This window comes from Prunus mume, linkage group LG2 (assembly GCF_029339155.1).
Source record: "Prunus mume cultivar Tortuosa linkage group LG2, ASM2933915v1, whole genome shotgun sequence".
In the NCBI taxonomy this organism is placed as follows: Eukaryota; Viridiplantae; Streptophyta; class Magnoliopsida; order Rosales; family Rosaceae; genus Prunus; species Prunus mume.
In genome coordinates this window covers 14530909-14544629 of record NC_142699.1, presented here as the reverse complement: position 1 = coordinate 14544629, position 13721 = coordinate 14530909, and the positions used below count along the sequence as shown (strand labels likewise).

At 39.3% G+C, this 13721-nt stretch overlaps 2 protein-coding genes across 2 annotated transcripts; both read left to right on the top strand.

Moving 5' to 3' along the window:
- Positions 1-969: 969 nt before the first annotated feature.
- Positions 970-9734, top strand: LDL3 (LSD1-like 3). Its single transcript, XM_008223092.2, has 9 exons — positions 970-1147; positions 1267-3442; positions 3876-4017; positions 4195-6411; positions 6560-6653; positions 7117-7610; positions 7802-8518; positions 8621-8695; positions 9076-9734. The coding sequence occupies exons 2-9, from the start codon at positions 1593-1595 to the stop codon at positions 9139-9141; spliced, it is 5655 nt and encodes a 1884-aa protein (XP_008221314.2). The 5' UTR covers positions 970-1147; positions 1267-1592; the 3' UTR covers positions 9142-9734.
- A 2310-nt stretch (positions 9735-12044) lies between these two features.
- AVA-P2 (ATPase, F0/V0 complex, subunit C protein) lies at positions 12045-13516 on the top strand. Its single transcript, XM_008223093.3, has 3 exons — positions 12045-12411; positions 12506-12791; positions 13081-13516. The coding sequence occupies exons 1-3, from the start codon at positions 12330-12332 to the stop codon at positions 13211-13213; spliced, it is 501 nt and encodes a 166-aa protein (XP_008221315.1). The 5' UTR covers positions 12045-12329; the 3' UTR covers positions 13214-13516.
- The last annotated feature ends 205 nt before the right edge of the window (positions 13517-13721 follow it).

Sequence of the window (13721 nt, the reverse complement as noted above, 5' to 3'; positions counted from 1 at the left end):
AGTCCATGTCATAAAAAAGAAGCCATGTTGGTGGTGAGATTCAATTGTTTCAATTTTAAAATTAGGTACAAATTCCTATAATAGTTTCCTTTAATTTTTAATTATTGTTTACTCTTTTAATTTTTTTAATTTTTTATATTTATGTATTTTAATTAATTTAAACAATAGAGAATTTATTATTATTAATTGTTAGGTAAGTCTCACGAAAAAAAAGCCATGTGGCTAGTGAGATTCAATTTTTAAAAATTTCCAAAGTTTTATAGTAGTTTCCTTTAATTTTTAATTATATATTACTATTTTAATTCATAAAGACATTTTTACTCCTCAATTTAACAATCAAATTGACGGACTTTAAGAGTAGGACCATCTTGATACCAAATAAAAAAATAAAAAAGAGTTGAAGGATGGTTTAAATGAAAATTTTAGTTGGTGGACTAAAATGATACTGGAACAATAATTGAGGGATCATTGGGATCAATAACCCTTTTAGAGGAGGATATTCACCTAAAAATATGGTTTTGTCCATCGATTTCAAAGAATAATACACATACTTTGATGGATGGACCATATTGGTACAAAATAAAAAGTTTAAGGATGTTTGAATTGAAAATTTTAGTTAGTGGACCTAAATGATAGTGGAGCAATAATTGGAGGACCATTTAAGTCATTAACCCTATAAATTTATAAGTACCTTCTATGGCTTTTGAAATATTTTCCATACCTTAGTAGTAGTTTACTGAAATATCCCCTTTTCTTCTATGAGGATTTTAAATATAACTCAAATTCTTTATTTGCAAATCATTACTTGCGTGTTAAAATTTAACATGAATAGAGAAAAACAAACCTAAGTAGTAGTCGAATTTATATGAAACGTTTTTAGTGGTTCCAAACGCATTCTCCGTAGTCTCTTCTTATTTCCAAAAGTTTCTTCGCTCGCACGCACAAATCGTGTCGCGAAAAAGCCTTCGTCAATACTTTTTTCTTTTCTATAATTTATATTTCCTTTTATTTCACCATTTTTAATTTCTCCCGCTGCGCACTTTATAGAGCCGACCTTCCCAGTTCTACGGCCAGACGCTAACGTGCGCACCTCACACTCTTCGACAAATCCATTAACGCCACCGTGCTGGAGCTTCAGCGCGCACAGGTCTGACATCCCCAACCCATCTCCCTTCCTCTCATTAGGGCTTACTATCTATATTAAAAACCCTAGGTAGATTTTGTCTTTTTAATTCCTTTTCCTTTTTTTTTCTTTTCCAATTTTAGATTTTATCGATTAAGGACTTAAAGTAGAGACAAGCCATTGACAGAAGGTGGATAAGAGCGTACTCATTGGCAGAAACTTATCAATGATTTGATTTGGCATCATATTTGTGAATATCTACGATTTGATGGGTATTGGGATTTCTAGGCGTGGTTTCAAATTTTCGCTGCTGTAGTTGAATTGCTTGAGGAGAGTGCATGCGAAACATGAGCTTTAATTTTTTGAGAATAGAGAAGTGGAAGGTGATGATTGGTTTCCCCGATTTGGGCACTGAAGCTGGGCTAGGGTTACGGAAGACTGTATTCTCTTGAAAGCTACGGTTAACAAAATGGACGGAGAGGAGAAGAAGTCTGGATTTAAGCGAAGATCTAAGTTAATAGAGGCTAATATTAATTCAGATGATGATGAGCCAATTGGGTCACTGTTGAAGTTGAAGAGGCAGCGAAACCCTAAGAAGGTTAAGCCACGGTTAGAGGGTGGCAGCGAAAGGAGCAAGAAGGTTGAGGACGAAGAAGAGGATTTGGGGGGGCTGGATGATACCTTGGCAAGTTTGAGGAAGAAGTTGAAGGGTCCTAAGAAAGATTCTGGGGCTGGAACTATTAGGGGAAGGGATGTTGTACAGTCTTTGGACCGGTCCTCTAATGGGCCTGTGGAGGATGGGGGTTTGGATGAAAAATCAGTGTCAATGGTGGTAGAAAAAGGTCCGGTCATGGTTGATGATGGATCTGATGTGACTATCGATATAGAGGTAGAAAACAAGCTTAAGGGAAAGGGAAAGAGACCCAAGGTTTCTGAGTCTCGGGGATATGGGGAAGGTTCTAATAGCTCTTTGGATCATCATCCAGAAGATTCATTATCAGCAATTTTCCGGAAGGCACAATCTGGTTTTACTAAGAAGTCTCGTACCTCTTCGAGTCCTAGAGAAAATAATGGTTCCCAGGTTTTGGAGGATGGGCTGAACCCTAGTTCGGAAGGTGTTACAGGAAACACCATGCCTGTGATGAACAATGAAGCCATAATGGATCCTTATGGTTCAAATTTTCAAGAGGGGCCATGCAACTCTGATAAAGTTTATGATGGAGACAGCAAACATTTGACACATAAAACACAAACTTTTGAGGATGGATTGAAGCACTGCTCTATGGTAGACTTAAGCACTCTGACGAAGTATGATGTAGAAAGGCGTAATTCGATTCCTTATCCAAAACAAATGGAAGATATGCATGGGGTTGGTGATTGTGACTCCAAAGGAGGTTTTACTGATGCCTTCTCCATTGAGTCAAAGGATGTTTTGGATATGTCCGAGGACAAACGCTTGATGTCCTCATCACATCTACCACAGAATTCCTTGACATACCATGTGAAGATGGAAGATGAGCTTGATTCTGATCGATGTCAAAACTTTTCCCAGCATACTCAACATCCGTTGTGTAGCTTTGCTTCTGGCACACTGAAGATGGAAGAAACTCGCAGTATTTGTAATGGTCTAATTTCTTGCACTGAGGAGCCAGGCCTTGCTTCACATTCTTTGCCGGAGGAAAAGGCTGTAATAGCTGATAGTCGGTTATCTTCACTTGATATCACTTCTAGTAGAGCCCTAAAACTTGGCTATGCTAACCAGTTGAATCACCAAGAGGAATCTTTTGAAACCTGTGTCCATTCAAACAAATCTACTGCTCCCATCCAGAAGGGTAGCTCTGCTATACGTCAAGATCTATCCTCTGATGAAGCATCCAAAGAGAGAAATGGTCCAGATCATGATTATCTCATCATTGATGAAGAAGCTGATGGAGCCTCTCCGCCTCTATGTACATATGAAAATGAGAGTTGCCCAGAAGACACAGTATCTCTACCTGATGTCGAAAACAAAGACACTAAGCTATCAGCTGTCCAGCGTGTAGTGCGCAATGTTAGAAAGCGTAGGCATGGAGACATGGCTTATGAGGGGGATGCTGATTGGGAGGTCTTGATAAATGATCAAGGTCTGGATAGTGACAATTCATTTAGAACAAGAGTGAAGTTTGATTCCTCTTCAAGTATTGGTACAGAGGCTGAAAGTGGTGAGGCTGCAGCAGTGTCTGCTGGTCTTAAAGCTCATGCAGTTGGTCCTGTTGAGAAGATCAAATTCAAGGAGATCTTGAAGCGCAGAGGTGGGATTCAAGACTATTTGGAATGCAGGTTAGTTATTAATTCTGAGACCCTCCTGTAAAATAACACCGGGTGTGTCATTTGAGTTGTATGCTTACTAGACACTAATGGTAGCTGCTAGTATTTTTTTTTACTTTGAAACTCTTCCTAATATTTAAATCTTTTGGTTTTCTGTTACATCCTACTAATGTTAAAAGTTCCGTTTGTCCTTAGAGGGTCTGATTTTTCTTTTAAAATTTTGATGCTGCTTATTATTATTATTTTTTGCATTATTGGCTGTTGCTTCAGATTTGTTCCTTCTTTAAGTGATCTTGTCCAATTTTTTGAGTTCTGGTCTTCTATTCTATTTGAATGAAAACTCTCATCCATTTTTCAATGAAGATCCCAAATTAATTTCCTGTGGTTTAATTGTCTGCCTTGATAAGCTGTGTAGTTCAGTAATCTATTGCTTGGTGCAATACAGGAATCAGATCCTTGCTCTGTGGAGTAAAGATGTTAGTCGAATTTTGCCTCTCACGGACTGCGGGGTAACAGATACGGCTTGTGCTGGTGAACCACCTCGTGCTTCCCTAATTAGGGATATTTATGCATTTCTTGATCTCAGTGTAAGTTTGTAACGTAATCTATGGATTTTTTGTATGTTCCCTTGTACCCCCATTTCTTGCCAAGATTGATCAGTATTCTCATTCTTTTTTTATTTTTATTTGTTAATTAGTTCTTATACTTGCATTTCATATAGTATCAGCTTGTCTCGTTTTTTAAATGTATTAAAATTTGGACAGGGCTATATAAATGTTGGAATTGCTCGCGAGAAGGATAAAGCAGAACCTGGTTCTAAACATGACTATAAAATTTTAAGAGAAAAAAATTTCGAGGAAATTTCTGGAGTTTCAGTTGCTGATTCAGAGGATGGAGTTTCCTTTATCATTGGCCAGGTTAAGAGTTCTAAAACTTCAGTTGATGCGAAGAATGGTGTTCTAATTGAGAACGAAAACGTGATGCGGAGAGCCACAAATGACAATGGACTTGTTACAGCTTTGGAATTGGCATTATCGAATGGAACAAACCATGTTGATTGCGATTCTGCTTACCAGGAAAATAGTAGTGGTGATGCAAGGCTACAAAATAGATTAGACAATATGGATTTTTCAAGTAGTGATCCAACTGGTGAGGCATTGGGTGGTGGAGCTGTCCCTGTTGTTACTCCAGAGATGAAGAATGTATCGCATAGTATTCAGCCTACATCACATGATCATGCAGTGAGGAATAGTAATCTGCAATGTGGTCCAGAAGTCAGAAAGGAAATCATTGTCATAGGTGCTGGTCCTGCTGGCTTAACTGCTTCGCGCCACTTGCAACGCCAGGGTTTTTCTGTCACTATACTGGAAGCTAGGAGTAGAATAGGGGGTCGTGTTTATACAGACCGGTCATCTTTATCAGTTCCAGTGGATCTTGGTGCTAGCATTATAACTGGTGTTGAGGCTGATTGGGCAACTGAAAGACGACCAGATCCCTCCTCATTAGTTTGCGCTCAGTTGGGCCTTGAATTGACTGTATTAAACAGTGATTGCCCTCTTTATGATATTACAACTGGTGCAAAAGTTCCTGCCGATCTGGATGAAGCTTTGGAAGCAGAGTTCAACAGCCTTCTTGATGACATGGTATTGCTTGTTGCCCAGGAGGGGGAACATGCCATGAGAATGTCTCTAGAGGAAGGTTTAGAATATGCCCTTAAGAGGCGTCGTATGGCACAAACAGGGACTAGTGTTAAAGAAAAAGAACTGCCTGAGCAAGAGCTTTTGAGTCCTCTTGAGAGAAGGGTTATGGATTGGCATTTTGCTAACTTGGAATATGGTTGTGCTGCTCTGCTGAAGGAAGTATCTCTCCCCAACTGGAACCAAGATGATGTTTACGGTGGCTTTGGAGGAGCTCATTGTATGATTAAAGGGGGTTACAGCACTGTTGTTGAGTCTCTTGGAGAAGGACTTTGCATTCACTTGAATCATGTAGTTACTGATATTTCATATGGCATCAAGGATGCTGGATTAAATACTAACCAGTGTAACAAAGTCAAAGTTTCCACATCAAGTGGCAATGATTTTTTAGGTGATGCTGTCTTGATTACAGTACCTCTTGGGTGCTTAAAAGCAGAAACCATAAAGTTTTCGCCACCATTACCCCATTGGAAACATTCTTCCATCCAGCAGCTTGGGTTTGGAGTTCTTAATAAAGTAGTTTTGGAATTTCCGGATGTCTTTTGGGATGACTCCGTCGATTACTTTGGAGCTACTGCTGAGGAAACAGACCTGAGGGGACAGTGCTTTATGTTCTGGAATATCAGGAAAACTGTTGGGGCTCCTGTTCTCATAGCTTTATTGGTTGGTAAGGCAGCTATTGATGGCCAAAATGTGAGCTCTTCTGATCATGTTAACCATGCATTAGTGGTTCTTCGCAAATTGTTTGGAGAAGCTTCAGTACCTGACCCTGTTGCATCAGTTGTGACAGATTGGGGTAGGGATCCCTTCAGCTATGGTGCCTACTCATATGTTGCTGTTGGAGCTTCTGGAGAAGACTATGATATATTAGGGAAGCCTGTTGAGAACTGCTTATTTTTTGCTGGTGAAGCTACCTGCAAGGAGCATCCTGACACTGTTGGTGGTGCAATGATGAGTGGACTTCGGGAGGCAGTGCGCATAATTGACATACTGACTACTGGAAATGATCACACAGCAGAAGTAGAGGCAATTGAGGCTATACAGAGACAGACAGACTCTGAAAGGGATGAAGTTAGGGACATAACAAGGAGACTAGATGCAGTTGAACTTTCCAATGTCCTTTACAAGAACAGGGAAGCCCTACTCCAGGACATGTTCTTTAACGCAAAAACCACTAAAGGAAGGTTGCATCTGGTCAAAGAGTTGTTGAATCTTCCTGTTGAAACCTTGAAGTCCGTTGCTGGAACCAAAGTAGGGCTGACTACACTCAACTCGTGGATACTGGTAATTTTGCATTTATACTGTATTATCTATCATTCAATGAAGATGAATTTAAAATATGTTCATGTATATTTTCTTGGCCGTTGACAGCGTCTAATGTTTGTTTACTTAGACAAATTTTCTGAGGATATAAATTTTGTAATTATAACAGGACTCGATGGGGAAGGCCGGAACTCAACTATTGCGGCATTGTGTTAGGCTCCTTGTGCTTGTTTCAACAGACCTACTGGCTGTGCGCTTGTCTGGTATCATCTCCTTATTCTGGATATATATATATATATATATATATACTGGCTTTCCTTTGTGCATGAAGATGTGTGCCCAGTGAGCTAAATGCGTGTGTGTGTTGAAAATAATAGTTAAATTATTTTCTGCTTCTTTATGCTTTTGAACCATGGTGGTTGTAGGTTGTTTCAACTGGATGCTTTGAATTATCTGTACTTCCATTGTCAAACTAGTGCATGCTCATTTCACGTGTGTAGAATTGCAGAGTCTAGTTCAAGTAGATCTGAAAATCATATATATTGCAAGTTTCAATTGCATATGCATAATATACACATTTAATGTATACAACACACATGTGAATGCAGATACATATGCATAATCATTGCATAAAAATATGTTTGTCAACTTTTCTTCTTGTTGAAGAATGTGATGTTTAAAATGTGTTTCTTTAAAGTCAGTTAATCTCTCTGTTTGTTGGTGCAGGCATAGGTAAAACTGTAAAAGAAAAAGTTTGTGTACATACTAGCCGTGATATACGTGCAATAGCAAGTCAGCTGGTCAGTGTGTGGCTTGAAGTTTTTCGCAAGGAAAAAGCTTCTAATGGTGGATTGAAATTGTCAAGGCAAGCAGCTGCAGTAGATTCATTTAAGAGAAAACCAATCAGAGATCCATCTTCTGGAAAGCCACCTCTACATACATTTCATGGTGCTCTGGAGCACAAAGGAAGCTTGCAGGATTCAGCATCCACCGCAAGCCATTTGCCTTTGAATGCAAATGCTAAGAAAGTGAATGGCAAAGCCATTAAAATTGAAGCAGTAAATTCCTCAAAATTGGAAATCAATTCATCAAGGTCTCGAGGTTCAACAGGCAGACCAGATACTAAGCTAGAGATGAACGACTTTGCTATGACAGAAGCAGAACGAGCTGCCATTGCTGCCGCTGAAGCAGCCCGTGCAGCAGCACTTGCAGCTGCCGAGGTTTGTCACTCTTCATACTGTAGTCAATGTAGTGGGAAATATTACTGCTTTTCTCATTTGCAAATCTCTCTCTCTCTCTCTCTCTCTCTCTCTCTCCCCCTTCCCTCCTTCCTCTCCCTCTACCTCTTGCTTCTCTTTGTTCATTTTGTTCCATAGGAATTCAGTTGTTGACGTATTGTTGTACATTGTAGGCATATGCATCTTCAGAAGCCAAGAGCAGTACGTTGCTTCAGCTTCCTAAGATCCCCTCATTTCATAAGTTTGCTCGAAGAGATCAGTACCCTCAAATAGATGAGTATGATTTTAGGAGGAAGTGGTCTGGCGGTGATTTGGGTAGACAAGACTGTATATCAGAAATAGACTCAAGGAACTGCAAAGTTAGGAACTGGTCTGTTGATTTCTCCGCTGCTTGTGTCAATCTTGATAGTTCAAGAATGTCAGTCGATAACCTCTCTCAGCGGAGCCATCCAAATGAGACTGCTAGTCAATTGAATTTCAGAGAGCACTCAGGGGAGAGTGCTGCTGTCGACAGCAGTATTTATACAAAAGCATGGGTTGATACAGCTGGTAGTGTCGGGATAAAGGACTATCATGCCATTGAGATGTGGCAATCTCAAGCAGCTGCAGCGGACCCTGATTTCTTCCATCCAGCACCGTATATAAATGACGAGGAAGATTCAAATACGACTTCAAAAAAACTCAGCTGGAAACATGAAGGGATGGTAAACGAGAGCTCTGTTTCGCAAGTTACTGTAAACAAGGAGTCATTAAAAAATCATCATCGGGGAGCAGACCATATTAAACAGGCCGTTGTTGATTATGTTGCATCATTGCTTATGCCCCTTTATAAAGCTAAAAAGATAGATAGAGATGGATACAAGTCAATCATGAAGAAAAGTGCTACCAAGGTTAGTTATTTTCCATCACTTCTACGTCAATTTCCTTCCTGCTCGCAACTATTCCCCTTTCTTTTTTTGTAGTCTTAACATTTTAGGGAATTCAATTTTCAGGTCATGGAGCAGGCCACAGACGCAGAGAAAGCCATGGCTGTTTCTGGGTTTCTTGATTTCAAGCGCAGAAACAAGGTACTCTTCCATTAGTTTGTTGTTAAACATCATATTTGTCTATCCATATAATCCAATGAGTTTTTTTCAATAATTTCTATTGGTGACTAAAGCAGTCATCCACATAGGCTTTATCTGTCACTAAAGTGAATTTCCTGGCTGAGATTTGAAACCTTTTCCAACTGAGATTGGGTTGCTTCACCCAGAAGAGAAAAGAACAAATAAATATCATTGGCACCTTAATATTTTAATTGAAATTTTTGTACATCTACTTTTTGGCAAACAAACAAAGTTTTTTCTATAAGTAATGTTGCTGCTATTATTTTTTCATGGTATCTTGTGATGTTTTATCATTGGCTTCTTCTTACCAAGTTTTCTTCAATGCCTTAAAACATATGCAGATTCGTGCATTTGTGGACAAATTGATCGAGAGGCACATGGCAGTGAAGCCTGCTGTGAAATCTTGATTGTCCTTTGGGATTGACCTGTGTTTTTGCATGGACTTCTGTACAACACATGCAGAAGTCTTTCTGTTGTTCCTGGATGAATTCACAGCATAAGCAGGCGGTGGTGGGGCACAGATGGTATCGAATCGGTTTGTTATTCAAACTGCCAATAAGCTTTTTAAATGGAAGAAAGGGCATGGTTTGTTGCCTTTCAAATCAAATTTGGTGGATTCTTGAAATTCACTTATAATTGGCCAGTGCAACAGGGGTAACCATTTTTCGGTGCAAACGGGAGTATAGCTCGAAGCAAGTTGCTTTGTACATTTCAGTTTCGGGCATCAATGTGGTATGGAGATGATAGCAGATTGCTCTCAGAAATTGGCTTGTCATACATCGAGGATGTATTTATAGGGCTGGAAATTTAAGACCTAAGACCCTATTTTTCATTCAGCGAGCCCTCCACGAGGAGACTAATTATTCCTGACTTTTTTTTAATCAATTTTTCCAATGTGTACAGTGTAGGATTGTGTTAGTGCAACAAGAATACAGAACATTTTTCCATGGTAGCCAAAGTACTTTGATATGTTATGATTACTCTTTCACTCTAACAGAAATCTCTAACTTGACTTTTTTTCTCCATTAAATTGAGCAAAGGAGTTGCATGTTGCATTTTAGCAGCCTTTCTGGGCTGAAATCTCTGCTTTATGAACTTTGTCCTCACTGAGTGTATACTTCAACCTGGCTGGGGAGGCTTGTCTATGCATAATGTATGCTCTATTAATTCAACCTGTCTTTTCCAACTTCCAAAGTAGTGATTAATTTAAAAGCATACATGGACATCCAGAAAATAAGTGGAGGTATTTTGTGATAGATGTTCTGTTATCATCTAAGAATATGCATGTATACAGAGGCTGTATTCAGTTTTAGCTTCAATTATGTTTGGGATTTGCACAATGGAATGCCAGGTCTCATCTATCATATATTGCATGAACATCTCACAATCAGAAGGTAGTTGAGCATCTCTACACTTTTATCGATTTTGTTATTTGACGTCTCTCTGATTACACCTCTTTTTGTGGTTGTTGCTAGGCTGGGAAAAATATTTTTGGTTCTTCAGAGGAAGACAGAGGTATGCCTTCCATATCTCCATATATGTTGATGCTAATATATTTTGGTATAAAACTATATGTTTGACATTTCTCTGATCAATCCAGTCCCTGATTTATGTCTAATATGCCTAGCTGTTGGCAGATGACCATGGCCTGGATGTTCTTGTTTCACACATTAGATGTTCTTTTTCCAGGAGATTCAGGTTTAGTTTCTCTCAATTAGGAGTCCTAATATCTATATGGCATTACTGGAGCTAGCATAGTCATGGAATGCATGTATGTGTTTTATACTATGTTGCTTTGACAATTGGCATGAGCTTTTTCTTCAATGGCTTCAACCCAATTTTCAAAAGTTGGTAATGGGATCTATTTCATTTGTGTCGTTACCAAGCGGTGGAAGACATCACATATAAATATAATGATCCTCTCTTCCCGTGCAACTGGGATGAGATTGAAATTTGTCATTCTATATGCAGCCCCAATGATTTGAAGATAGCTATTTAGTGCCTTTTTAAAAAGAGATTACTCTTTAGTGACTGTCTTCTGATGATCGTCCTATTGCAATTTTTTTTTTCAGGGAGCATATTGTAATCTTATAATACTGTTAGGTGAAACATGTTCTTTGCTGTTTCCTAGCATGTGACTCAAAAACCTTTTTCTCAAACCTTTTTCTCCCGGAATGATCATCATTTCATTCTTCAATTGTGTAATGCCATTTCTTCACTTAAAAACCTTCATTTGCTCCTGTTGGTCTCACAACTAGTGCTGCTGACGGATAGCAAATCATTTGGTGCTTTGTGTGGAATAACTCGTACGGATGCTATGTTAGGTTGCAGGAGTCTTCCAATAGCCATGTAATTTGTAATAAATGAATTCTCGTGAAAATCAACCGTAAATTGAAAAAAAATGGAGCTGAGTTTTAAAATAATAAACATGTTTTGCATAAAAATATTATATAAGGTTGAAGGATTTCATTTGAAATGTGCATCTGAAGTGTCCAAAAATTGGAAAAGGAATGTTAAAAGCTTTTTCAGAATCCAAAAAGTGTTGCAGCAGTGGGTTAGGCTAGTTCATTAGAGCACTTCCACCCACGAGGGCTAAGTCTAAGGCAATGGCAAGCAAGGGCTGCTACTATTCATGTGAATAGTGTCAGCCTTTGTATTTGTGGTTCCACTCATGAGAGCTAAGTCTATCGCAAGTCTAAAACAAATACTATTCATATGAGATATGAGGAGATGAATTTATATATAGTTTTTGGTGTGGGAAGTAAAGAATATGCCTAGGTATTTATTTAAAAAAATTCTGGAATTTTTGGTTTTTTTTTTTCCTTTTTTCTATTTTTTCATTTTTTGGGTTGCCACGTCAGATTGCATCAATTTGCCCTGCAGCAGCTCAGTCTGAATTTGCCTGTGGGCTTGGGCTCGTGGGACCTAGCTCTTGCTGGCCCTTCGCTGCTTCCTTCCCCCCTGGGTTGCCTTTTGCCCGGTTTTGAAGCAAGGGTGGACTTGCTCTTAGGGTAGTGCTTACCTTCTTATACCCAAGTTCGAGTCACTCTCTCCGTTGATTAGTGTAATTTAGAATAGAATATTAATTTTGTCAAAAAAATAATTATTAATAATAAAATATGGAAAAATAAAAATCCCAAAAATTGGGCCCAAGTAAGCATTCTTGAACTTTTAAGATGGTAAATCTAAAATCGTGTAAGGCTGTTGACAAAGCCTATCTTTGAGTCATACTGTTAATGCCCTTAAGTGAGGTCTTATTTTTTAGCTGTTAGATTAAATTTGTTAGTCTAATTCAATGATAAAGAGATCGAATCTTACTTAAGGGTCATATGAGGCACTTACTATAGAATGTCTCAATAATGACGCAAGAATTCTATATTGAGCCCAAAATTCTTGCCCAAAATGTTTTACACAGCCACCTCTTCGCCCTCTAACAGCAGGGGTAAAATCGTAATAACGTGACCTACCTACTTCTTTGAGGCTGAGAGCGGAACACATACGCTCAAAGGCATCTGCGGAGAGGAGAGAAAAAAAGAATACAATCACTCCAGAGGTCAGATCCGATCAAGAATATCTTGTCCGTAAATCGAGAAGAATGTCTTCTTCAACGTTCAGCGGCGATGAAACGGCACCATTCTTTGGGTTCCTTGGCGCCGCCGCGGCCCTCGTCTTCTCATGTATGTTTTCATTTGGTTCAGATCTAGCCATCTAGGGTTTTTGTTGATGCGGACGCAGGGATTTGATCGAGTGCGTTCTTTGTATGTTCTACAGGTATGGGAGCAGCATACGGAACAGCGAAGAGCGGAGTAGGTGTGGCGTCGATGGGAGTGATGAGGCCGGAGCTGGTGATGAAGTCGATCGTGCCGGTGGTTATGGCTGGTGTGCTGGGTATCTACGGCCTTATCATCGCCGTCATCATCAGTACGGGCATCAACCCCAAGGCCAAATCCTATTACCTCTTCGATGGCTACGCCCATCTCTCCTCTGGTCTCGCTTGTGGCCTTGCTGGCCTCTCTGCTGGTATGGCTATTGGCATTGTCGGTGATGCTGGTGTTAGGTAAACTCTCTACATTTGCGCATACAAATCTCCATTATTAAAGGTTTTGTATTGGTTTAAGATGCTTGAGAGTGCGAATATCGATTTGATTGTCTGAGAACCGAGTTTGATGTGGTTTATTTTGCTTGAATTGTTCAGGATATTAGTAGTTTGTTCGGTGCTAAGCGTAGTTTTTACTACCATGTTTTTAGTTTTGCACGAAATTTGTTTTGAAAGGATACCAATTTTGGTGTCTTGTCGCGTTTTGGTTGGAAGTTTCCTCTTCTTAATGTGTTTTTGTACTATGCAGAGCCAACGCCCAGCAGCCAAAGCTTTTTGTTGGGATGATCCTCATTCTCATTTTTGCTGAAGCACTTGCCCTGTATGGTCTCATTGTTGGCATCATTCTCTCTTCCCGATCGGGTCAGTCAAGGGCCGACTAGAAGGTGTGCTAGGTGGTTTTGTTGGGTTGCTGCTATTTATTAAGAGCTACTTTACTGTTTTGTTTGAAGTTGTAGTTTCTTTTTGGGAGGTGCATTACAGATTCTTGTATGGTGTGAGTGATCCGTCGATGTCTACTGGGTGGATTGGTAGTAGTTATGCGCCAAAGGTAGATATAGGGCTAGCAATTAGTTGTACTTCTGAATAAGTTTGAGATGTGTTTCATGAGTCCATGCCTGTATTGAGAAATCGAATTGACATTAATTTGTTGGGAATTATATATACCGCCTGTATCATTGTGTTAATTTCATTTCTTCGTATTCTACCTCTCTAGATTTGTTGGGATTATGCTGAATCTAAAGTTCCATATGATGTAACTAACCTGATTAGTAAAATCTGAAACAGAATTTTGAAAATGAGAGGGAACTTTTAAGTTGGACTTGTATCCCAATCTTCAGTTCAATCTTCTGCCATTTTTGGGAGTTGAAGCTGCTCCTACATCCTTGATCT